Below are 27,118 nucleotides of genomic sequence, written 5' to 3'. Positions count from 1 at the left end.
TATGGGATTTTTCTTATGCTCTGTAAATGAGACAGTGATAATTGTATTGAATTGTTTTCCTGTCCCATACGATATAAAGGCCTTCATTCATTTCTTAATAAAACAAAACAAAAAAACAAACAAAAAAAACTAAAAGCAGGCTCTGTGTTTATAATGGCTGTGACACTTAATTTGAGTTCAAATGTAAGCGCGTATTTATAATAGTTTTACCCCTAGTGTATTGCGTGTAAAAACAAATAAACCTTGTGATAATTAAGTTCTAATTATTCTTAGTATGCAAAATGAAGCACTTTTTTTTTTTTTTTAGAAATATAATATTGTTGATTGTGGTTAAAACGTAATCAGTTTAAAGAGTTGCCTGCAGCTTGAATATGCAATTTACAATCACAGATTAAAGTAACATTTATAATAATAGGGTCAGGAAGTTTAGATTGCATAGATCTTTTACTAATAACCACATGTATAACTGTGTGTTTACATGAGTCCTTTTGCATTTGTCTATGAATAGCAGCCTGATTTAGAACGTGCAATTCTAGAGGTTAGTCCAAATAATTTTAAAATGTAAATGCAGAAATTTACATTGAGGCTTGCTCAGTTTATTTGAAGCTATAACATGTATCTGGGAAATATTATTTGACTTAGTATCCAGTACCTGCCTAGAACTTTTGAATATGAAATGCTACATAACATAGAATTACATTGATGAGCAAAAATATTTCTACTGTTTGAGTATTGCATAATAGAGTTTATAAAAAAAACTATGTTTTCCTTATGTAAAATAAACTAATAAAATAGCCCTCAGGCCTGAATACCTGCCAAGCAATGTCTTACTAAAAATATACTGTCTGTATTTTACAGATGTTGATGAATGTGAGAAGAATCCTTGTATTAGTGGAGATTGTATAAATAACCAAGGATCCTACATATGCCAGTGTCGTGCTGGATTTCAGAGCACACTAACTAGGACAGAGTGTCGAGGTGAAGTACAGTATTATATACCTAGATGTACTCCTGTATACACACTGAGGAGGGAAAATATTTGTTGTTCTTAAGCAAAGTTAAACATATGCATTTAATAAGAACTTTTAAAAATAAATTAAATACTTGAGTAAAAAATATTCTTTCAAAAAGGCTGACCCAAACTTACCTGATGGTTGAGTTGGTAGCGCAAAGTACTAACTCTTAGAGGAGGCTAGGACTATGAAAAGACATTTGGGCTTGGGAGGAATCTACCTGGCAGCACTACCCCTGAGATGCAAGATTCATTTTTCACCACTCTCAGACATTCCTGGTCAGTGCTGGGATGTGAATTTGCCTTTAAAGGTGGATCTGTTCCCTTGCTAGTTAACTGATAATGAGGCACTTCTACTGAGAGAGCATTCGACTACTCTGTGAGGGCATGGTTGGGATATATTAGAGGAAGAGAGCCTTGCAAATAAAATAGGATGAGTTTGAATGCTCAAAGACCCAGGTTTGCCTTCATCATATTTCCCTCACTGTACAGAGAAGAGGATTCCCTAGCCATGCACCCACTCTGAACTTGAGTGCGGTGTGGAGATAACTGAAACAAACAAACAAACAAAAATAAATGGAAAGGTCTCAAATTCTCCCCAGCCTTCAATGAGTAGCTTTTAATGCCTACTGAAAAGTCCTCATGGAGTGGAAGACTTTTTTTTTTCTCTTTATATTAATTTAAAATTATTACCTGGGATAAGAATCTGCCTCATCAACTTCGTTTTCACAAGAATCCTGTGAACTGTTTCTTCAACAAACTGATCGAGTACATTTAGTGACCATGTTGAATGACATTACAAAGAGACACAAGAGAATTCACGTAAAGTGCAGTTCTACTCCGAAAAGTGACTGGATGGGATCCTTGCCACCTTCCAGCCCCTTTGGTACTACAGTACGATCAGACTTCCAAGAGTACGAAGGGACTCAGTAATTAAACCCAGAAGGGGTTTGTGAGCAATCATTACGGAACGTAAGGCTGCAGTGACTGTTTTTAGGGTGAACTATTGTGTACCTTTCTGGGAGGCCAGGATTTGGGTGTCCATTCTCTTGTCTCTTAACCCCATACATGGCTAATCAAAGACCAATTGCTGATGAAAATCTGGGAGGTAGGCTATGTCTAAACTAAAAATGCTACAATGGCACGGATGCAAATATGCCACTGTAGCGCTTCAATGTAGACACTTAACAGAGTGGCGAGATGGGTTCTCCCACCACTGTAGGTTGTCCACCTCCCCACGAGGCAGTAGCTAGGTCAATGAAGAATTCTTCCTACAGCTTCTGTACCCTAGGACTATCTATACCGGGGGCCTAGCTCAGCTCAACTATGTCTCTCAGGGCTGTGGATTTTTCATGCCTCTGAAAAGATGTAGCTGTGCCAATAAAACTTTTCAGTGTAGACCAGTTCTTAGTGTACTCTGCATTCTGCAATAGGAAAGACCAAATGAAAAAGTGAAGATAATCACCAAAAGCAGTGGTGCCTAAACCAGCAATTTATTATATACGGCGTGGGTGAACCTTAGCACCTGATGAGGTCAGAACTGGATACTCTTAACATGATTACACATAGGAGCCTCAAGAAGAAGTAAGTCAGCACTTTTATACTTGGTTAAAGATATATTATCGGACACTCAAAAGAAAGCAAAGTTCAGAAATCTCAGTGGGATTAGGGGATCAGAGGCTGAAGCAAAGAATTAAAAAAACAAAGCCCAGAGAAAACATCTGCAAGCAGTCCTAGCAGTGTGGGGACGAGAGGCTCATGACCACATGCCTCATTGCAAAAAAGCTTGAAAAGAAAGCCACCAGCGCTGGTGTGGGATTTTCCTTTCTGACTCAGAAGGACAGCAGCAGTACAAACAGCTGTCTGCAGAACAGTTGGGCATGCAGAAAAAGTACCAGTGATGTGCACGTATAGGAATATCTGACCTAAGTGTCTGCCAAAAAGCCATGCCAATAGTGTGAGAGAATCACATTATGTCGCTTGGTCGATCGGTTAGTTAAGCAATGGTGAAGTTGGACTTCAGGGGATGAATTTAGTCATGAGTCATGTTTGTTACACTGCTTTAATTTGATTGGCTGTGAATCATTAAACACATAAATATCTAAAGCCTGATGGCCATTGCAGTTAGTGTGTGGTTACTTAATAGGCCCTTTGCAATTCATCACAGCTCTGATTGTCTAGCTGCAGTTTTAAAATATGCTAAAACAGGCAGGACCACTTCTATACAAAGGACTTTAAGGAACAGTTATTCAAAAGTGTGGCCTGGTCTACACTACATGTTTATACCAAATTTAGCAGCGTTAAACCGATTTAACCCTGCACCCGTCCACACAACGAAGCCCTTTATATCGATATAAAGGGCTCTTAAAACCGATTTCTGTACTCCTCCCCAACGAGGGAGTAGCGCTGAAATCGGTATTGCCTTGTTGGATTAGGGTTAGTGTGGCCGCAATGCAACAGTATTGGCCTCTGGGCGGTATCCCACAGTGCACCATTGTGACTGCTCTGGAAAGCAATCTGAACTCGGATGCACTGGCCAGGTAGACAGGAAAAGCCCCGCAAACTTTTGAATTTCATTTCCTGCTTGCCCAGCGTGGAGCACTGATCAGCACGGGTGGCGATGCAGTCCCAAATCCAAAAAGAGCTCCAGCATGGACCGTACGGGAGATACTGGATCTGATCGCTGTATGAGGAGACAAATCTGTTCTATCAGAGCTCCGTTCCAGAAGACGAAATGGCAAAGCATTTGAAAAAATCTCCAGGCTATGATAGACAGAGCCACAGCAGGGACTCAACACAGTGCTGTGTGACAACCATACCAGAAAGCCAAAGAATCAAATGGACGCTCATGGAGGGAGGGAGGGAGGACTGAGGACTTCAGCTATCCCACAGTTCTTGCAGTCTCCGAAAAGCATTTGCATTCTTGGCTGAGCTCCCGGTGCCTGAAGGGTCAAAAACATTGTCGCCAGTGGTTCAGGGAATATGTCATCAATTTACCTCCCCTCCCACTCCTCAAAGAAAAGGGAAAAAAATCGTTTCTCGCCTCTTTTCAATGTCACTTTTCAACGCTGCAGCACCCCGTCTACCAGCAGCATCCAGGAGACTGGATGCTGCTGGTAGACGGGGTGCTGCAGCGCTAAACAGCAGCATCCTCTCCTCTCCCCTCCCCGGTGGCAGACAGTACGATACAAAATGACTGACAGCCGTCCTTGTCATTCATCCCGTGAGTGCTCCTGGCTGGCCTCGGTGAGGTCGGCCGGGGGCGCCTGGGCAAAAATGGGAATGACTCCCGGGCATTCCCTTCTTTAAGCTTTGTGTCCTGGAGATTTAGTCCTGGCAGATGGTGCAATAGGCCTGGTAACCATCCTCATCATAGCAGCTGGAGACTGAGCTCCTCTCCCTGCACCCCTTTCCTGTCTAATGGAGATTCTGGACTATCATAGCAGTGGGAGGCTGTGCTCCTCTGCCCCTCCACCCTTTAATGAGTAATGGAGATGTCCAGCCTGGAATATCATAACAGCTGGAGGCTGCCTCCCCCTCATTTTATCTCACTAAAAAGTCAGTATTTCTTATTCCTGCATTTTTTATTACTTCATCACACAGATGGGGGGATAACTGCCACAGTAGCCCAGGAGGGGTGTGGGAGGAGGGAAGCAACGGGTGGAGTTGTTGCAGGGGCACCCCCTAGAATGGCATGCAGCTCAGCATTTCTGCGGGATATCTGGGGCTCTGACCCAGAGTGGCTGTGCTCTCTGGTTCTGTGGTAGACTTTCCTCATATTCTAGGCAGGACTGACTCTGTTTTTAGACAAAACATAAAGAAGGGAATGACCTGGGAAGTCATTCCCATTTTTGTCTTTGCGCCCCCGGCCGACCTCAGCGAGGCCAGCCAGAAGCACCCATGACAGCAGCAGATGGTACAATATGACTGGTAACCGTCATCGCCAATTTCCAAAGCAGCAGACGGTGCAATAGGGCTGGTAACTGTCTCTGCTACCTTGCAAAGGCAAATGAATGCTGCTGTGTAGCACTGCAGTACCGTGTCTGTCAGCAGCATCCAGTACACATACGATGACAGTGAAAAAAAGCTAAACGGGCTCCATGGTTACCATGCTATGGCGTCTGCCAGGGCAATCCAGAGAAAAAGGGCACGAAATGATTGTCTGCCGTTGCTTTCACAGAGGAAGGATTGAGTGATGACATTTACCCAGAATCACCCGCGACATTGTTTTTGGTCCATCATGCATTGTGATCTCAACACAGAATTCTAATGGGCGGGGGAGACTGCAGGAACTATAGGATAATTATGGGATAGCTACCCACAATGCAACGCTCTGGAAATCGACGCTAGCCTCGGTACATGGACGCACACCGCCGAATTAATGTGCTTAGTGTGGCCGCGTGCACTCGACTTTATACAATCTGTTTTACAAAACCAGTTTATGTAAAATCGGAATAATCCCGTAGTGTAGACATACTCTGTGTTTGCCAAAATGTGCATGCTCCTTTTGTATCTGAAAAAAGAGCATTTACACTTGCAGCGGACAACTGCACGTGCAACTGCCTGTTCTGCCTGCACGAGCATTTCTGTTGCACCTACAAATGTGAGTTTGTACAGTTGCATATATGCTTTTGCAGGTGCACCCCTTTCTGAAAAGTCCTAAGTAATTATAGGACATTTATAGATTCCTGGTTCTGAGGTGCCATGGAATGAATCTGTGACAGATACGATAATATACTGCCCAACCCTTATGGAATGAAGATAAATATGATTGAATGAGATTCAGTGACTTTGGGTACATTGTATTAAACATGCAATTGTTTGTTTGTTGTGTGATTTTATGTAACTTAAGATGCGCTAATGTAATTCCTTTGGTTATCAGCCCTTTGGAGAGGTTTGCATCTAATTCAAACTGGATTCTCCAGGGACCAACACACAAAGAAAGGATTTTTTGATTAAATAGCCTGGTTTTAAACCGGCTCCAGGCCTTTTTCCTGATCCAGCAAATGGACAGGACTCTGATCTACAGAGGGCCCCAATCCTTAGGAGAACAGGGCCTATGGAGTGCCCCGTAAGACTGCGTGCTTGTTCTGAGCTGAGGCTGTGATGAACTTGAAACCACAGGAAATCCCTTGGTGGGATTTGAAGGACGACTTCTGCTAGAGCCCATTTTAGGGTTGGGGTGATCTCTGGTAGGCTTATTAGCATGCATATAGATTATTCTGTTTTCTCTGTAGGTCTTTTACCATAAGAATACAGTAGGCGTGCATAGGAAGTGCTGTGCTTATAATGGTGGACAATTAGTCTATTGTTCGTCTCCAAAGAGAAAGTAAGCAGGCTTGCTTAGGTAGAGTTGCTTGCTTGGATGTGACAGTATTGTCAGGGGCTGTGCGACCTGGAACTACCCAGGTAAGAAGGGAGTGAGGTGCATGTCTCCACTCAGAAGAGCCTAGAGTGGGTGCCGTTGTGGGACCATAGATTTGGGACACAAGTGCAGTTGCCCTAAATTATGACAGAGTCCCACTGATGTAATTATTAAACATAGCATGCCAGATCCCACAGTATTTACTCAACTATTACTCAGTCACATTCCCAAGAACTTCAGTGGGAGTTTGACTGAGTAAACGCTGAGTAAAAATCAGTGAGGATCTCAAACTAGGGCCCAGTAAAGAGATTTTCCTGAATAAAGTTGACGGCTCTTGTGATTAGTGATTAAAACCTAGAGAACTTAATTCAGTGACATAAGGAGGCAAGTAAAATAGCATTGAAAAACTATAAGAAATGTTACCAGGATTAACCATAAGAGGTATGTGTATCTCGGAGTCAGAGAGTCAAAAACTGGTTTTCTAACTTCACGGTGTTGTTATGCTATAACCTTTCAAAGAGCAAGAGGAGATGGTTCATGCATGGAAAGGGTAGACGTTAAAGAACATGCGCGGCTCCTTCAGGTGAAAGGCAGCTTTGTGGTTGCTAATAGTTCTGAGAAGAAAAATCAACAACGTTATAATTAAAAACTACAAGTGGAACAAAACATAGCGCTGGGTCTACTGCCCGCCATCTGCTTATAGGGAACAACAAAACTGCAAAGATTATTTTCTTCACCACGGGTCAGATAGCAGCAGGTAAATAAAAGTGAAGATCCTCAAGAACTGCCATTATAATTATCTGAGACCAAGACCAACACTCAACTTTGTACCAGGAGGTTGAAGGAAGGGGCCCAAGGAGCAGGAAAATTCCACTTACCTCATTTCCTGTCCATCACCCCTGACACTCTGAGCGGAGGCTTCCCAAGGAATTATGGGGAATGGGATCTGCTGAGGCAGAAATTATCCATGTGATGATTCTTGCCTTTGCTGGTACCACTATTCCCTGGCAGTCCAACCGTTGACTGGGTTCCCTCTACAGGTGCTCGGTGAAGATAGGTTGCCATGGAAGGGAATTGTGGATTTCAAGTGCCATTAATTCTGCCTCAGACACTAACATAATTAGGAAGGGACATGAGTCTGGAGTGCAGTCTGTTCTCTGCTCATCCCCAACCCCTAGCAGAGCCCTTTTGGTCCTGAACACCTGTTATGGGGCATCTGCAGCATGTCTGGGGAAATGGAGACTGACTGGGTAGTGGAGTAGGCATCTGCATGAGCTGGTTGAGATCTCTGTGCACAGAGTCCCCTGAGTGCAAGAATCTCTGGGACATGATCCAGCCCTTGATGAAGAACACTGTGCAATCTAAAAAATGTCTAGACAGTCTGTCTCAGCATCTCCTCCCCCCTCATTTGGGAGAGAGGGAGAGTTGCCAGCCTTGTGTGGTATCACTAGGCAGGTCCTCCAAGATCTTGCCAAGGACTTCCAGCAGAGAGAGGGAAATGAGGATCTGATGTTTTAAATATAAAAATGATCAGAAAACATATTCTGGAGGTGGGAAAAGTCTCAAAAGTTCCCACTGTATTCCTACTTCATACAGCAGCAGCAAGGGACAAAAAGCTTTTGGTTTTATTTAACCTTTCAATTTTAATAAGTTTAGATTTTAATGAAAACCCTTTTTGTAAGGAACTGAAATGCGGAAATCCACATAGAAAGAATTAAAAGGATCCTGAACCCTATTTTAGCAAGTTACACTTCAGTGTTTTCTGAACTAAGGCTTAGTTCCTACTACAAATTGAAATTTCTTTCAAACTGATCATTTGATACTCTTTCCACCTTCTCAATGTTCAGTTATACAAATCAAACTTTTCCAGGCAAAGGTAATTTTTACATGGAGTCAAAAAACTGGAAAAGAAATCACACTTATAGTTTTGGTTTTTTGCTTGGCTTTCAGATATTGATGAATGTTTACAGAATGGCCGGATCTGTAATAATGGACGGTGCATAAACACAGATGGCAGTTTTCACTGTGTTTGCAATGCTGGCTTTCATGTGGCACTCGATGGAAAAAACTGTGAAGGTAAGAGTTTTTTCTGAAGTTATTTCCCATCGGTAATTACAATTCCAAGAGATTATTCACTTTAAAAAATAAGAAGAAGTCTTTGGGGTGGAGGGAGAGAAGGAGCTGGGAATCAAATTTCTAAATACCTTTTCCTGTGTCTGGGAGGGCAAGTAAACCATCCTTTGCAGCCAGTTCTGGAGCCGTGGCTTGGCAATCGGCAACAGGATGTCTGTCCAGCAAAAGAAATAGTACATACCACTATCGCAAAATGAAGAGTTCCTTTGATGGGAGTGGTATGTTTTAGAGGGGAGAATAAGTCACATGCTGCATGATCTTATTGTGAGATTAACGGCATGCTTTAATGGGACTTTATAGGGCAACTAGCAATGTGCTTTATGTGGATTTAGTTTGGTCCAGCCTGGAAAAAAAACTAAGTGTTTCAAAATTTTAAAATGTGAACTTAACTGATGTGTTCCTACCTCATAGACCTATAGTGGAAAAAAAATGAAGAATGTTCTTTATCATGCTTCCCAAGGTCCTTGGGAGAGTTCCCAATGATCTATTCATACGTTAAAAGAATTTCAAGCACTGTTCTTAGAAATGTTTTGGCAGAATATTATCTCAGTGATTCAGCTCTAAGACTTAATGCCAAAATTCCTGGTTGGGATAGATACACAATTTTTTAAAAAATCATAAATAATTTTGGTCAGACTTCGCCTGTAAGTAAAAAGAAACCACGCTATGTCTAGGAGTATAATTTCTATCCAAGACAGCTGCAAAATTAAGGAAAATAGCATGATTCTGAATATATTGTAATGTCATTATGATCCAGTGATTTTATATTAGTAGTGATTTTGTTAATCCTTGGTAGAGACAGACATTTTAGGGATCTATTTGTCCTGCTCCCTTTAGATTTAATTTAACACTGTAGACTACTTTTTAAACTTCAAATACGTAACTACGTCATTTAAATATAAATGAAAATCCATTGTTACCCGAGGCCTGACTTCTTCCCTTCCCACTAAATTCCATGTGCTAATAAGAACCAGAGCACTAAATATGACAATCTGATAAAACATTTATCATTCCATTAAGCATGTTGCCAGAATGTATCTGAACATTGTGTATTGCATCAACTTCTAAAATCATTGCATCTGCTGCACTGTAATGGGTCATAGTTTGCTCTCGGGGGTTACACATCCAGTTCTCATTAAAGACAATGGGAATTGTGCTGCATATATAAGACTATAAGTGTAGCCTTTTAGATTAGACTGATGACTAGTCCTGATCTTTGATAGATTTAATGGGCCCAGTTCATTGCCGTCTTGCACCTTGCATACTCATTTATACCAGTGCAGAATAAATGCAAAGCGAGTATAAAATGTTACCAAGATGAAAGAGAGCATTTTGCACTCACTGTGCATTGATGTGAATGATTGCAGAAGGTGCAGGACAGCAACAAATTGACCCCATTTATCTATCTTTTAATATCCAAATTAATACTTTACTATATGTGTAAGAGTTGTGGAGAACTTGTCTATTATATTTATAACTTGTGCATCAGTATTAACCAATAGATGGCTTGTTTTGAAATATTGGAAATAAATGTAAATTAAAATGGTTTTTCTTCATGTTACAACCTAGATATTTCTCAGACAATAGCAAAGTATCTTTTATGCTATGCAGCTAGGTCACAGAGGATACCCCGGGGTTATACAGTTCAATGGTTAGTCAGCAAGTATTAAAATAGGCAACTTGTCACCTAAAGAAAGTGAAGTGCTACTTCTATTTTAAATGGAAGCTGGTGATCAGAATGTTAGCATCTGAAGAAAGCCCCGTTGCATTTTCCTGTGCAGGTCTGAGCAACATCATAAGGAGTCTATGTAACACAAATCTGGAACTAATGGGGGTTAGAGAAGTTTTCACTCCTAACACAGTCTTCTCCTCCACCCGCCTGTAGGTGGTCTTATCTTAACAACAAAAGAAAAATTGTGATTACCTTTTAGCCTGGAGGTTGCCTATAGTCAGGCTCTCACACATCTGAAAACCATACTTCCTCTTCACCCAGGGAGGTTTAAGATCTCAGTTTAAAAAACGACAAGTGTTTTATCAGGTGGCAGTTTCAAGGATTTCCAGAGTCTAAATGTCCTTTTTGTGCTTTTCAGTGATTTCAAACTTATTTCTTCATCTACGAATGATTCATTGCTATAAATATGAGTACTCCTCCACAACGGAGTTTGGTTCCATCAGCTGTTGATATTCGCCATAGATTCACACAGCCGCAGGAGAGTTTGGTTTGGCTCGGCTCATTGTCTTGAGGAGATAGTTAACAGAAGCTCTTACCATTTCATCAGTGTAAACATTTGTATCCATTGTGTGCAATTTCAGATATGGATGAATGTAGCATAAGGAACATGTGCCTGAATGGGATGTGTATCAATGAAGATGGAAGCTTTAAGTGCATTTGTAAACCTGGTTTCCAGTTATCATCTGATGGACGTTATTGCAATGGTGAGTGTTTCATTACAGTAAATTAGTGCTTTCAAAGGACATGTGATTCATATCTCTGTGACAGCTTAAAGAATCACTGCATTTCTTCCTACTCTTCCACCTCACACTGACCCTTGAGACCAAGAAGGATTCAGCAAGTTTCCATCAAATAAGTTCTTTAATCAGCTGGAAAGATCTGTCATGGACCAAGGCAATTTCTCCTCTCCACAGGGTTAGCAACTCTCCCAAATAATCAGTGGGAAATGTTGCTTGAGCAAAGACTGAAGGATTTTACCCAATTACACTTCCGGTCTTTACCTATAACATCTTCTGCAGCTTGGCTCCCACATACTTTCACTTTTCTTGTCTCTTCCTGTTCCTCTCTGCTTGGCCACCCAGACATCCTGACTCTCTGCCCTCCTTGGATCTTTCTTGCCCTCCTGTCTCTTGCTTCCGACCTTGTACAGCACCTCTCAGCAGGGCTCAGCACCCTGGTTGGTGGGGACCTAGGTGAGAGCACCACAGCAGCTTAGTCTTTCCCCTTTGCTATGATAATTCAGCCTCACCCTCACTGGATGACAATGTAACATTCTGTTTGCTGGCTATGTCATCCTAGTTTCCGTCCTGTCCCTTAAGAAACTGGAAGTTTTCTGTGTATAAATCTCATATTTCAACAATTTTTACAGGCACGAAGCAGAAGTTGAAGCAAGGAATAAACAAACACTCAGACAAGTTACTTGGGTTTTTTTTTTTTTTTAAATTATAAATCTTTTAGCTCTGGGAATCAAGTCAACAATACCCTAGGGTAAGTTTTAAAAAAGTCAGCTCATTGGAGTACACTTGAGCTTTTTTTTTCATTCCCTTTTTTTTTGTTTTTTCCTGAAGAGCAGTAATAAAAATCTTGGTTTTGATTTCAAGTTAATACTCTGTTTTTTAAACAATTGTTAGTACAAAAGACGAATGAATGTGAATCCATATCTTAAGGTCTGGATTGGAACCACACCTTGTCTGAGAACTTGGACCCAGATCAGGTGCAGCAGATCTCGTAGAGCTCTGAAAAGCTAATACAATAATAATTTGACACCTTTCCTACTGAAGCTGCAAGGCAGATCTATCCAAAATTCAGGGAACTGGATGAGAGTTGCATGTTTCATGCCAGAGAGCAGCTTATTCTCATAGAGCCCATAGGGCTGTTTGTTCAAGATGGTCATAGAAGAAACAACTCTCCACTAATTTCTCAAGCGAACATGTAACTCCCCCCTCAGACACAAACACACACACCTCTGCCCCTGCCCAACTGTCTCCTCAGCCTTGGAGCTTAGTCACTGGCTGGGCCAGCTGTAACTTGCACAGACATACAACAATGCTTTTTCTTTTTTTTGGTTCAGTTTTATTTTGTTTTTTTTGAGAATGCTCACTCAGCCTCTTTGTGTGTTAGGGCGGGAGAGGGAAGGGTGATAAGGACACAACTGAGAAGCAGAGGACTAAGAACTTGTCTTTTTTGGTATGTCAGTGTCTGAATGGGCAGCAAGATGAAATACAAACACGGACAAGACACTAATTGAGACGTAAAGCCCAGTGATAGTTGTCCTTGCCTCAGCACCGCTGTCTAGTGGCTGTTCTCTGTTTGTTGTGGACACACAGCTGCCATCACTAGTAATGTTGGCAGCCGCCAGCAATACTATTCCATCATCTCTTAAAGCAGATGTGTAACACTGCCAGTAACACTCTATCTGCATTTGTCGTCATCCTAGAGTGAAGGGAAGCACTGTCAATGTTTCAGCTGGTGGGGGTGCAGAATGGCAATGGAATGTGGGATCACACACTAGGTGGGTGGAAGGTTGCTGTGGCATAAGGCCCCTGGCAGCAACTGCTGCAGAATGCCAGGGTCACTGGCACAAAGTTTGATGTGGTGCTACCAGCAACCTGAGCCCCTCATAGGGACTTATCCCAAAGGCCCTCATTGACTTTCACTTTTGGCATAATCATCTTAATGTTTTTACAACTTATTTCGGCAAGGAAATGACATAGATCAAAAGTTCAGTAGAGAAATTGACTCGTGGTCTTAAAAAATGAACCTGTGATTCTCTACTTCCCCAGCCTCATTTGTGTGCTTGAGGGCCAAACAGGAGTGAGGATCCAGACAAAAAGGTATTCCTGGCCCAGAGAAATGTTACTTCTGTGCATCAAAGGGAACAGGTTTGAAAATTATCCAAAATTGCAGGCAACTCAGATGATTCCTGCTGAAAGCTGGAACAGATTTTGCAATAAAATAGAGGGTTTCCCCCATTACCTTTCAACACTCATAGTAAGCCTTGACCTCTAAGAATGAGCACATAAATAGCCAGGAAAGGTGAGATTGTTATTTGGTCAAAATCCATTTTCACTTTGCTTTCAACTTCATATTCACCTCAACTATCCCTCCTCCCCACCTCAAACCACAGACCTTCCTGAAATAACACTTATTAGCTCCCAGAAATACATTGTGGCTAAAATTAACATAATTCCCTATTCAACTTCTGTCATCACATTAACAGTTACGTGTGTTTAAAAAAACAACAACTATGTTTCATGACTTTCTCTGTGGATTTTATTGCATCCTCATTAACTCCTCTTTGTATACACCATTACACAGTAAATGGTTTCTTTTTGACCTAAAAAGTAGTATTTTCAGTAAGTAAGCTTTGAGTGCCAGATTTTTGCACTGCATGCACCTACACAAACACATGTAATTGCAATCCTAGAGTCAGATTTTCTTCTAATAAATCTCTGTTGAAGTCAACGTTGATACCTCAGTTTACACTAGCCAAGAATCTGGCCTCTAATTTGCACATGCAATTACTATCATTACCCATGGAAGTTGGGTATGTGTGCACAGAAACTGACAGTTATGCAGCAAACTGGCTACTGTATTGGTGTGAAATTGACAAGTGTTTTGCCAAACTTGTTAGGGGATCAAATACAAGATCTGCAATATACACCATCCCGCTCTTATAAGGATCTATTTGATGCACTGTAAGCTGAGTTTTGAAACATGGGTGCCGTAAAAACACTTTCCTAACCCCTCGTTAGGATATTGAAATTGACCCTTAGTTCCATAAAACTGGCATTTAAGTATGAATAGGGGGCATGTACTTGGGCTATCTGAAAAATTTCACAAAGGCTTTAATGAAATAATGTGCCCAAAAGGAATGTTACACCATAGTTGTGAGTATTCCCTGTGATACAAGGGACATTAAACTTATTTACCATGACAGGTCCCTTATCTGATATTTTGAGTGCATTGTTCCTGTCTTAAACATTTAATAAATTGTTTCACCTTCAGATCACAAATCCTGCCCTGGTCAGCAGGATTGAAAGTGGTTGTGTAGTGTCCTGTGAAATAAGTTGTTTTCAGTTCAGAATTTAGGGAACGAGCTTGTGTTCCCCGGGGTTCTTTCAACCCAAAGCTCTTGGTAACTTTTACTCTGTGCGAGGAGGTGTCAGGAAATAAATCAGGGGAGACACGGCTGTCCAACCGATAGATGGCTGGCACAAACAGGACAATACAAGAGTGCTTTCACTTAAAGCTAAACTTTACTAGTCTCAAGCACTTACACATGTCTGCAGCAAGATTAGTAAAACACCCTCAACCCTTGATAATTACCAAAGCTGAGTGTGGCTTTTGAGTGACACAGCGGAAGGCTTCCGGTGGCCAAATCTTCCATCTGCTGGTGGGGACCGCAAGATGTATCCATGAAATGAATTTAGCCCATGCACTCAAATATAACTTCTATTTAAAAATATATTTTGAACAAGGAATTTTGGCTCATACAAGCTAAGTTTTGTGCCATACAACACAACCCACGTAAAACGTAGAGGTGTTTCGCTCTCAATTTGCACTTTTAAGGTCAGGAAAAAAAAAGAAATCATCATCAGTTGTGTATATATAAAGGAGAGTTGTTCTAAAGTGATTATCTTGTAAGTGTTATATGTGCTTCCAAACAATATTTTAAAACATTCCCTCTGTAATCCCTAATTGTAGAAAAATAGCACGTTCCCTGTGTCAAGAAAATGCTATCTCTGTTAGCAGGATATGCAGTCTATTAAAATGTTTGATTTGACATCCCAACTCAACTGTTAAATAGTTTTAACCTTGTGTTTCAGTGCTACAGGACTTATTGTTCCATGTGGCTGTTGTTGAGCAAAGATGATAGCTTGTATTTAACAGTTGTTCAGGGTTCAGTTCATTAAAAAATTCCTTACGGGGCTGGTGTGTAATTTTCCCATTAAAAAGTTTATATGAAGGGCTGCAACAAGCATCTGATATAAAAACCCAGTTGTCATGCAGATCACCACGAGGACGTGATGTGTGGGCTGGGCTTGGACACTTAGCTTTCATAAGTGCTCCCAAAAACTGAACCCACAGCAGGAAGAAGAAAATTCTTTGGGGGCCCTGTGAAGACTAGTCATAGAGGTCAAAGCTTCAATTTGCTATCTGGCCTGATTTCTTACAGTACAAACTAAATGGTAATACAGAAAAGGAATGCCCTTTTAAATACTACACAAGTCCTTTGTCTTAACAGTCATTGTTTCCTTCTTCCTCCAATTATGTTTTTGCATGAGTGACCCCTATTTTGGATTATGCATCTCTTGGGAACATATTAGGAAAATGTAGCTCTTTTCACTGGAGGAAAGTCCACGGAGAGCAGGATACTTTTCACCCTGAATTTTGCGCTCTCTGTTTCATAGAATGAGCTACTGTTGGAGGGTTTTTTATTTTTAATAAAAAAAAAATTGCACTAATATTTCATTTGGTGAAGTGATGTTTGTTTTTTTTTTTATTGAATACATTGAAAATAAACCTTGCAAATGCAAGTTTCAGCCAGGCATTGAAAATTGTTTAATTTAATTTCTAATAAAGCTTATTCTGTTCTTTAATAGACATCGATGAGTGTGAGACAGCTGGAATATGCATGAACGGGCGCTGTGTGAACACTGATGGCTCTTTCAGATGTGACTGCTTTCCAGGTCTTGTAGTGGGACTAGATGGACGTGTGTGCGTTGGTAAGACAAACTCATTGTGAGACAAGTCACAATTAACTAACTAAGTTAAAGCATTAAAATTGCATTGATGGGCACACCATGGGTTAACTCATAGCACATACCACATGACACTGGATTGGTAGGTGTTCCCAGACTAATGAATGTCTTTATTTGTGAGGCTCACTATAATTGTTCACTTTTCTCTATTTTCTTTCTTTCCTTTTCGAAAAATTCCTCAGGCAAGCGTCTTAGCTGATGTAAATCAGCATAGCAATATTAAAGTCAATGGAGCACTATCAATTTACATCAGCTGAAAATCTGACTACTGTATTTTAAAACAGATGCATAAAACGATACTTAAGAACAAGTACCTCCCATTAGCTCATCACTGCTTTCCTTTAGACAAGATGGAAATTTTCCCAGTATTCTCTGGGATATTCTTTAGTTTTGTCATTAAGATTATAGATAAAATTTTCCCATGAGGTACATTTCTCCTATGTCAACATATCAATTTTTTTAAGGTGCGACATGAGAACTTTTCCAGTGCCTAGAGATCTTTCTCTTTGAGTACCCAAGAAAAATTACCACTCGTTTTAAAATAATTTGTAGTCTCGTAGATTGAAAAAAAAAATCATGTACCATCTATAGGCCCCACTCCTGCAAACACAAAAATGCGTAACTGTATGCCCAGGAGTAGCGTGGTTAACTTCTTGTTAGTGTTTCAGGGATCAGGGGCAGAGGTCCTATGTCCCATCTGCTTACCCCCCCCCTTTTGTTTACTGTTACAAATTATGCCAACTTCCAAATGTCTAGCCCTTTTTTTGACCTACGAGTTATCAACTTAAAACAAAAGCGTCCGTGTTTTTGCTTTTGTGTACATTTTGTGTCTCTAAGGAAAAACAGTGAAGTGGTTGCAGTGTGGCTGCAGATTCTCACTTTGTTTTGGAGATAGCTTGTAGGCCATTTGGAAGTTAGGCTGCAGAATGGAGTTGCTTAGCTCAGCATTTCTGTCCTGACCCTTATATTGCACAAAATACAAACTTGCTGGGCTTAATCCCTGGTGTTTCACAAGTGATGAATTTGCGCCCACGAGTGCCCACAACGTGTGTAGTGGGGGTGCTGAGAGCCATTGAGCCAAACTGTAAACCTTGTATATAATAGAAACCACTTCAAATCAGGGGTGCAGGAGCAGAGGTGAAAGTAAGTCAGTACTGGGGCGGCCCGGCTTCCCCAGGTGACAATTTAAAGAGCCTGGGACTCCCAGCAGTGGCTGGAGCCCCAGGCCCTTTAAATTGCCGCCAGAACATCACTACTGGAGCCCTAGGGTAGCGGAAGTGGGGCCCTGGGGGTTACGGCTCCAGCGGCTATTTAAAGGTCCTGGGGCAGTAGAGGCAAGGGAGCCCTGGCCCTTTAAATAGCCCCTGGAGCACTGCTTCCAGAGCCTTGGGGTAGCAGTGGCAACCGGGGGCTCCGGCAGCGGTTTAAAGGGCCCGGGACGGAAGCGCCGGCCAAGCCCTGGGCCCTTGAAACTGCTGCCAGAGCCCCTGACTGGAGAGGGGGAGGGCTGACTGCTGCTGATACCCTGGCAGGAGAGGGGAGGGCTGACTGCTGCTGATACCCTGGCAGGAGAGGGGGACTTACTGGTACAGGGTGGGCCGTGCTGGATCTGACCCCCTCATCCCCCCCCCTTCTGCCCGAGGCCCCGCCCCTTCTGGGGGCCAGAGCCGGCCCCAACCCAGCCCCATACCAGTAAGTCCCTATTTCTACTTTCACCCCTGTGCAGGAGCACCCCTAGTTCCAGCACATATGTTTGGACCTGTATGAATCAGGAACAAATAATACATATAGAAACAGGAGAAAAACTATTTGATGTAAAGTGAAATCCACCCTCAAAATCTGAGAATGAAGTGGAATATTCCAAAATAACATTGTTTATGTATTTTTTTCCCCTTCAAAAATGGCATGATACCTCAGAGTGTTGGTATGTGGTAATCCTCATTTCTGGAATCCTGACGTGGGTCAGTGTATGAAAAGTTAATGCCCCTGCCATGTGACTGACTCCCAAGATTACCGTTAGGTCTTGAAGCCATCCTATAGTCAATGTTTATATTTATGTTACTACAGTGAGTGCCAGTTTAAAATTGCGATGACCATGCCATTAAATAATGATGATAATAAGACAGATATACCTACGCATATACATTCTTCACATGGAAGTTGCAAGGTTTCATTAATAAATATTTTCAGATGAAAGGTCCCAGAGTAATGGAAAATTATCTCTTGTTTAATAGCCTGGCCAAATTGTTCAGTTTTCAAAAGCTGATTTTTTTGACAGGCTATCTCTATAAAGGCTCAACTCAGTAAGCTTAATTTAGCATGCAGTAGCTATGGAGAATTGATTTTCCTCAGGATTTTCAGGACCTGTCAGGCTTATAGTGTGAGGAAGCAGAATTCTTTGCATTGAGTTGAGCGCTTAGTGATGAGAGATGTTGTATTTGAGTGAGACCTACTGAGAAAATGATGAATAAAAATGATATTTGACAGCTATTTCACAGTGTTTGAAATCTGGTTCTAAAGATGTGACTGAATATATTTTGATTTATGGCATTATTCTTGTGGCTATGCTAGATCCCTGATGGATTATGTTTCTCATTTAGATACACATATGCGAAGCACATGCTATGGTGAATACAAGAGAGGTCAATGTGTTAAACCATTATTTGGCGCTGTTACTAAATCAGAATGTTGTTGTGCCAGCACTGACTATGCCTTTGGAGAACCTTGTCAGCCATGTCCCGCTCAAAATTCAGGTACAGTATGTTTAAGAAGTATGAAATTTGACCTAAACTTTTCACTGATAATTTTTACAAAGGTCTCAGTTCTGACAGTATTATAATAGAAAGTCACATGCATTGATCTTGTCATTCATCTATCCTAAATCTGGAGAAGTGTAACCTTAGGTGCATGACACATACGTCACTGTGTCTTGGAACATCTGCTACCGTGCATGTATGAAGAGTACAGGGGTGAATATTTTTTAAGAGCCATAAATAAATACCAAGAATCTGGCCCATGATCACTGCAAGCATTATATCGGATTTTCAAGAAATGGCCTCCATCGTTGTCAACGTGAATAACTGGACACAGTTTTGACATCAAAATTGTTTGTAGGCACATTTTAGGTAATTGAGGGTGTCTGAATAGTTAGTTGAACCTTCCGTTCAAATGTCTGGATATCTAAATGATCTAAATTGTGTCCACAAATAACGGTGGGATCAGTCAAAATCATGTTTTCCAATTGTGGATGCAAAAGGGTAGCCAGTTAAGGATACTTGAGCCTCTCACCTGAAACTCCTGGAAACAATACCCTTCACTTCTTTGGACCATAACTGCACTCTGGCAAGCTTGCAATCCTCGTCATTTTCGCTGTGCAGGCGCTGCTACTAGAAAAGCACTTTTTACAGGAACAGTGTGCTGACATGGTCCCGGGACAGAAGCCTATAAATATGACAACGGGGCTCCACGGAGGTCCTTGTGCTGAACCAGTTGCAGAATCAGGGCCATAGTTAATCTATTGGTTCTCTTCGCTGTCTGCAAAGTGATTGTATTCAAGCGAAATGTGCCATAATATGGGTAGCACAGAAGGATCTCAACATAATCTGATATCTACTTTGTAGGTGAAGATTGTTCAAGATTTTTTTGATCTTAGTTTTAATTGGCAACCTTATGAAAAGGGACGGGGAGATGTAACCAGCTGGAACAAATTCGCCTAATTTAGTTGATGTGTGCTCTTCAAAGAGACCTTGCTGTTCACCATTTGACGATAAGCCACATTAGTTAGAATAGCAGCAAAACACCGGAATGTCATCAGAGCAGGAAAGAGCCTTTCCATCAGCGCCTGTTGATACCTGGGCTCCCTTCTTATTGCACAGTACAGTTAAAATGTTTTGAAAATGTAGGGCCCAATGCCATTGACTTCTGTTTTATATTTGAATTAATTTAACAGAACATTTACACATGTGGAAGTTATTTCTTCTGGGCTCTTTCGCCCTCCTCTTCTATTGTTAAAGATGCCAACTCATGCAAGGTAAAATATAGGACATGTTCAGCTTTCGAGGCAGAAGGGAGGAGAGAATTTTTCAGAAATAAGTTATTGTTTCAGGAGCTAAAGGAAGGAGTTTATCTCTTGCTGCTCAGAAACTCCTCCCACACTAACCTTACAGCCCCGTTCTAAATGTATCCTGCCCCTGTTCTAAATGTAGCCATGTGCTGACTCCAATGTGTGTTAGATTCTTTTCACTGTATGTGAAAGTGGTTATGTGACCCAAGGCAGTGAAAGCGATCTATTTTACATTTCTGTGTGTAAGATTACTTCAGGCCTAGTCTTGACATGGGAGTTTTGCCAGAACAAGTTCAGCGGAGTCCCTTTGCAAGATCTTTAACCCAGCACACCTTTGTTTCAATTTCTTTGGGATCAGGGAGCAAACACTTGATCCAAGTTATTGGCAGTTTTCATGAGTTAGAGCATCTGTTACACGTAGGTCTTTGGTACACAAATTAAATTGCTCGTTATGATGACAGTGGAAGACATTTTGCATGTGGCAGTACTGAAAAGGGAGAGAGACCACTAGGTATATAGGGATGGCTATTACCTAAATTAACAGCAGTGTACTTATCTGGGCAGTTAGCAAAATACATATGCAGTGGAAGGTGCTGACCCATATCTTGTGGTGGTAATTAGTCTGGTTATGGCTGTGCAGTGCTGTCTGAGCGTTGTGAGCTCATCAGAAGAATTTAGGCATGCACAGAAACTTGAGACTCCTTGTAAAAATGAGTTCTTGTGAGTGCCTGAAAAGTTCCCTGCTTGTCCACCTTACAGTTAAGCACATATCATTATGGCCTAGATTTGTCACAAAATACACACATGTGGCTAATTTGCATGTGCACTTTGTGTATTTTTGCTAAAATAGCCTAAAGTTGATGAGCTTTAGTGCCAGGTGATGATAATGACATTGTTAGAGTGATGGCAAGGTGCCTTGTTGCAATGGGATAATAAATCTGCTTATACATGACTTTGCAAACAGTTAGCTAAAAAAAAACAAAATAAATATCCATTTTTAATATTTTTCAGCTGAGTACCAGGCTCTATGCAGCAGTGGGCCAGGTCTGGATTTAGAAGGAAGAGGTAAGAGCACATAACAGTATCACTTGAAATTTAGACCAGGATAGAAGAGTCAATGTGATGAGTTACTGTACACTGTAGGGAAGTAGTGAGAGGAAGGGTCTCTGAATGAACATGCTGCAAACCAAAGAAATAAGCCTAGGTTTAAACGCCTGGAACGCGTCATTTCACTCTAATGGCTGCTAAAGCACATACGCTCATCAGGCTTACGTGGGAACGCTCTTTGGGAGCAGCAGATTTGTAAACCATGTATTTTTACTGCAGTATTCTACATTTCATTATCTAGAGAACCCCAGCCCGCAGCCACACAGAACAGCAAGACACAGTGTGCATTTAGCTTACTGGATACTTCAACATAACCCATCTCCTGGGATGGTGCTGGGAGGCCTGATAAATCACCCATTTGATCTTAAATGCAGGGCAGATGTTTGTAAATTGCCTCACAAATAACTGCCTTGTGATGGATTGCTCATCATTTTCAGCACCATAGCTGGAGCAGGGAAGAGACCAACTGTGAAGAGAGGAAAAAAGGGAACCATCAAAGAGGAAAATACTCTGTGCTGTTGATTCTCTTTTTATCCAATGATCCCTCAGCCTCTCAATTTACCTTATTTTGAGACACTGGCACATAGCCCATTCTGCAGTGGGATCAGGAGCAATGTGTGCTCAGCTGTGCATAATGCAATAACTTCATTTTAACAGTATTATGGTCCTGCAGGATTGGTCAGAGATTAGCAGGTTCTTGTGGTTCCCTTTAAAGCCTTGTCATCTTAGAGTCAGTTCCTGCAAAGCCTTACTCTGCAAACAGTGCTCATGACCGGAGTCAGTGGACTGTGCAGCATAGAAAGCAGGCTGTGTTCAGGAGTAAGGGCCACAGAGCACTACCTTGCAAGTGTAATGAAGTGGGCGATGCAGTGATTCCTTAACACTCTGTATTTTCACCTGGGAGAACCCTGGTTTAAGTGATTTCAAGTAATCTTCAGCTCCTGTTTACCTCTGCAGGGTTAGCGGTGGAAGTTAGTCGCCATGAAGGTGGAGGTCTTCATTCTTGGGAGGGTCACTTTCTGTATGGGAGTTCTTAATTAGAAAGGCATCTTCGTGAAAACATGGGAACTCAATGTTCTTGATATTGAAAAATATGACTTTTTCTAGTTTAGTGAATGTGATAGTCCAAAGGAAATCATGAACTTTGTGTGTTTGTTCAGATATTAACGAATGTGCACTGAATCCTGATATCTGCCCAAATGGAATCTGTGAGAATCTGCGGGGAACATATAAATGCATATGTAATTCTGGGTATGAAGTGGATGCAAGCGGGAAAAACTGCATTGGTATGAATTTTCCCTTTTTCCCTATCAAACCTTCATGCTTGACTCCCTCCGCCCAAGTGTTCCATTGATCCTTCTCATCTGCTCCACTGATATTATCTGATTTTCCTCTGATCCTTCTGTCTTCCTTTCTGTGCTCTCCAATGCTCTTCCTATCCTCCCATGCTGTGTCCAACTTCAGTGTCCACCCCTAATTATTGTATCTCTTCTGTCCTACTCAACTCTGTGACTTTCCCAGCCCCTCCTCCAAGCCCACCCACTTAGTGCACCAGTTTGTTTCCATGTTTCATCACAACTCTTTTCCCATTCCTCTGTAGTCTTTCCCCTGGCCCTCTCTATCTACTTTTCTGGCCTGCTTTTAAGCTTCTGAGACTTTCTACTTGACTTCCCAAATCTTCCTGCCCCTTGTAACACTTCTGCCATTCCCAGCTGTTGCTTTGGCTCTCTGTTTTTCTACAACCTGCCCAGCTTCTCTCAACACTTTTTGAGGTCTCTCTGACACGTCCAGTTCTGCCTAACTGCTCTCTGGGCCTTACTGATGTTCACCTATCCTTTATGGGCCCATGCCACCTTCTTGCAGCTTCTCTCAAATGATCAAACTCATGCAAAGATCCCTTAAGGAGTCTTGAGCTTTGGCTTCCCAAAGATCATGTCTGCACTAGCATTTTTATTCAAATTTCCCACCACTGCAGCTAGTGTAGACTAGTCTCTTTCATCACAATATCTGACCCAGCCCAGAATAACTCTAGAAAACATGGGTGTTTAAATGCCAGTGGCACCAAACTAGTGCTCTCACCATTTCTACATTCAGTGGAGCAACTCCAGCAGTAGTATGAAGGGTTAGAAATTTTGAAGAAAATTTCTGGTGTAGACAAGACCAAAGGGTGATTTTCACCATTATGACTGTGCCAAATAGATAAATCTTTTATAAAAAGAGAAAATGGCAAAACTTCTCTAGGTTGAATATTCATTAAAATAATAGAGCACTGGGAAGGGGAAGGAGGAAGGAAAGGGATCCAGAAACATATAAACAAGTTTTTCAAATTTTCCCAGTTTTAAAAAGAATAAAATAAAATAAACAGGAAAAAAATGAAATTTTCTCTAGTTGATACCCAGGTAGTTAAAATTAATACATCTGTTATTGTTACTCTTGTTTTCATGGCAGATCCTCAGTAGATAAGAAATAAAGTACAGTAATTGTAAAATAAAATTATATATCACCTTAATTTTTTACTTTCTGTTATGACTGTAGTTATGTTTGTACAGGGCATTATTTTTATTTTAAATAATTTCAAGGGCCATTCCTGTAAGTGTAAACTATTAAAGATCTCCAAAGTGCTGCTCTTTCAGTGGCTTTGCAAAACTGCAAGACATCTCTCTCTTCCCGCACCCCCCACCTCACACACATACAGGAAGATCTGTCCTAATGAAATGTGGCTGTTTGGAAAGAGAATTATTTCATGGCCTCTTGTCAAGGCATGTTTTTTTTTCCTCATAATGTTTTTAATTTTCATTGCAGACATTGATGAATGTGCATTGAACAGGCTGCTGTGTGACAATGGACAATGCAGAAATACCCCTGGAAGCTTCACCTGCACCTGTCCCAAAGGATTTATATTCAAGCCTGATCTAAAAACATGTGAAGGTAATTGATAACAGCCCATTACATTCTAGCTATATTAATTGCAGTTTAAAACATTTTACCATATTACTGGAGTTCTTAGCCAGAGGTTGATATGATTTCCAGTTAAGGCAGAATGGAATAGTTATATATTCTACTAATGGATAGAAACTAATCAGTGTCAATTCAATCCATGAAAGCTTAAAATCTAATAAAATCTCCAATGCAAACTAGAGATGTATTAATAGCCTACTGAGAACAGCATGGAGATTGCCAATATTATACCTTTGACTCTGAATATTAAAAAAAGGAAAAAAAATAAACTACACCTCTACCCTGATATAACGCAACCCAATATAACACGAATTCGGATATAACGCGGTGAAGCAGTGCTCTAGGGGTGCAGGGCTGCGCACTCCGGTGGATCAAAGCAAGTTTGATATAATGTGGTTTCACCTATAACACGGTAAGATTTTTTGGCTCCCGAGGACAGCGTTATATCAGGGTAGGAGTGTATTTGTATTCCTGAGAGAGTTTCTGGGGTAAGGTTTTAACTTCTGTTGTAAAGACACGTCAGATTTACATAACAAAGCTTCTTGCCCTATTTATTTATTTAGTATAGGCGATCCAGGTAGTGATGCCGACAGTGGAGAGTTTTTATTATTTACCATGCAGTAATGTTGAAAATGTGCCCGGTATATTTGAAACACCAAGGGGGAGGCAGTGTCTAGCCTGAAGAGTGTGCAGTCTAAAAGACAAAGGGAAATGATGGGTGGGGGACAAGAATGCAGCATATGAGGGTTGGACAACATGATGGCAAAAACACCTGTGTCTGATCTAAGTCAGCACTGCCCCCATCATTACCACCAGTGGAACTGCACAAATGCTTGTGACAATAGTGAGGAAAGTGCTAGCGTTGATGAGGCCCAGGTGTTCTAGAATAGGCTGTATAAATCCCACTGAGCCAGGTGGGTCCTAGTTTCAAATCCAGTTTGAGCTACAGACTTAACGTGTGGCCAGATCACCTGACCCAACTCAGTCAGTACAGTTGTAAAACTGGGCAGTTCGACCTCACTGAAAAAAACAGATGCAGCAGCTGAGTAGAGCTTTCCTGTCAATGTAATGAGTTAGCACATTTTTTGGTCATGTATTCCATCACTCTTCCAGGAAGAGCACCATAGCTGGAAACCAAAATAACAGAAGAATTTCCTATCAAGTAGGAAGATTTTCTGTTTTAGCTAGATTGAAGGAGGCCTTCTGAAGTCTTACTGGCAGCAATAGGCACTAATGTGAGTGTGTTTCTCTTCTAGATATTAATGAATGTGAGTCTAATCCCTGTGTTAATGGAATATGCAAAAATACACTTGGCTCTTTTGCTTGTGAATGTAGCCCTGAAAGTACTTTGGATACAACAAGAACCATCTGCATAGGTATTTATTCATCAAAGATTACGTGTTCATTAGTTGAAAATGGCCAGTGGTCATACAAATATTGTACACCAAATCCAGAAAGCATTTAAAAATAACTTAGATAAATAAGTTTAGGGGAAAATATTACAGAAAAAATGTTAAGAAAGTATTTGTTTTCACCATTACAGTGGGTACATGACTCTAGCTATTGGGAATACAATGTGCTTTTATATCAGATTTGAGAGAGAGATGCTAGATTTTGTGCATAGTGTTCAGATGCATGGGGCCAGCTCCTCAAAACTATACATGCCCATTTGGGTGCTTCTACAAGGGAGGGTACCAAATGGGCACAGATTATAATTTGAGGAAGGGCTAGTTTGTGATTTGAGGTGGAGCCTGAGCAAGAGATGCTGTGCAGGCTGTCACACGCCAGGAGTAACAAGCCATTGTGACTTGGAGATACTCTCCTGAGTCACATTTCCTCTCCTGCTTCCTCTTTGCTTCTGGGAGTCAGTAATTTACTGTTGACACATAGCAGCAGTAAATTACTAAAACCAACTCCTGTGCTGGCTCACCTCTGGCCAGTGAGCAGGGAGGTGGAGACCCACCCTCCATTAAGCCCTCGCTTATTCTTTGCCAATCCCTGCCCACCTGCTTGGAGAAGGCGGGACACTAGCTCAGCTTACTCTCATGCAGCCAGTCCCAAGGATCAACTAGGAGCATAAGTGGAGTTTGTTCTCCCTCTTACCGTTCTTCATGGATATATAATCTGAGTCACAGTAAATATAGTGCTCCAGATCCTGAATGGTGCCACTGGGATCAATAAGCATAAAGTCATTGGAAGTTGTAGGTGTTCAGTACTGAGCCAGGTTTCAGGATGTGGCTCAGTAGAGGGAAGTGTACAATAAGAACATTTTTAAATATTCCATTCTAATATTGTCAGTTATAAGTTTTACATGCTGAAATGCATGTATATTGGCAAATATGTTAACCGTTTTATATATGTGTGTGTGTGTGTGTGTGTTGTGTATTTTTGTGAATATATATATAATGCTAAGTACTCTGTATGGCAGCGTCTTGTGTTTTTTCCAACAGAAACTATTAAAGGCACCTGTTGGCAGACTATTGTGAACGGAAGATGTGAAATAAATATTAATGGGGCAACTCTCAAGTCCCAGTGCTGTTCCTCGCTAGGAGCTGCGTGGGGTAGCCCATGTACACCTTGTGAACGAGGTAAGATCATTGGTTTATTCCAGGGGCGGGCAAATTTTTTGGCCTGAGGGCCACATCTGGGTATGGAAATTGTATGGTGGGCCATGAATGCTCACAAAATTGGGGGTTGGAGTGTGGGAGGAGGTGAGGGCTCTGGCTGGGGGTGCAGGCTCTGGGGTGGGGCCAGGGATGAGGAGTTAGGGGTGCAGGAGGGTGCTCCGGGCTGGGGCGGAGGGGTTTGGAGGACAGGAGGGGGATCAGGGCTAGGGCAATGGATCAGGGCATGGGAAGGGGTTAGGGGTGCAGGCTCTGGGCAGCACTTACCTCAAGCAGCTCCCAGAAGCAGTGGCATGTCTCCCCTCCGGCTCCTACACGGAGGCGTGGCCAGGCAGCTCTGTGTGCTGCCCCATCTGCAG

At 41.6% G+C, this 27,118-nt stretch overlaps 1 protein-coding gene across 2 annotated transcripts in view; it reads left to right on the top strand.

Annotated features, from left to right (window-relative positions):
* The window catches only part of FBN1 (fibrillin 1), a 226,958-nt gene that overhangs the window by 104,392 nt on the left and 95,448 nt on the right, over nucleotides 1–27,118 (top strand). For both annotated transcript variants that reach the window (XM_050966864.1, XM_050966863.1), the window contains exons 13-22: nucleotides 859–978; nucleotides 8,328–8,453; nucleotides 10,824–10,946; nucleotides 15,849–15,971; nucleotides 18,608–18,760; nucleotides 21,082–21,135; nucleotides 22,338–22,463; nucleotides 23,980–24,105; nucleotides 25,392–25,511; nucleotides 26,586–26,723. In XM_050966864.1, coding sequence (XP_050822821.1) covers nucleotides 859–978; nucleotides 8,328–8,453; nucleotides 10,824–10,946; nucleotides 15,849–15,971; nucleotides 18,608–18,760; nucleotides 21,082–21,135; nucleotides 22,338–22,463; nucleotides 23,980–24,105; nucleotides 25,392–25,511; nucleotides 26,586–26,723 — 1,209 coding nt within the window. The remainder of the gene's footprint in view (nucleotides 1–858; nucleotides 979–8,327; nucleotides 8,454–10,823; nucleotides 10,947–15,848; nucleotides 15,972–18,607; nucleotides 18,761–21,081; nucleotides 21,136–22,337; nucleotides 22,464–23,979; nucleotides 24,106–25,391; nucleotides 25,512–26,585; nucleotides 26,724–27,118) is intronic.

Source organism: Gopherus flavomarginatus, chromosome 9 (assembly GCF_025201925.1).
Source record: "Gopherus flavomarginatus isolate rGopFla2 chromosome 9, rGopFla2.mat.asm, whole genome shotgun sequence".
In the NCBI taxonomy this organism is placed as follows: Eukaryota; Metazoa; Chordata; order Testudines; family Testudinidae; genus Gopherus; species Gopherus flavomarginatus.
The sequence above is the reverse complement of the archived record's forward strand: the minus strand, read 5'-3'. Positions and strand labels throughout refer to the sequence as shown.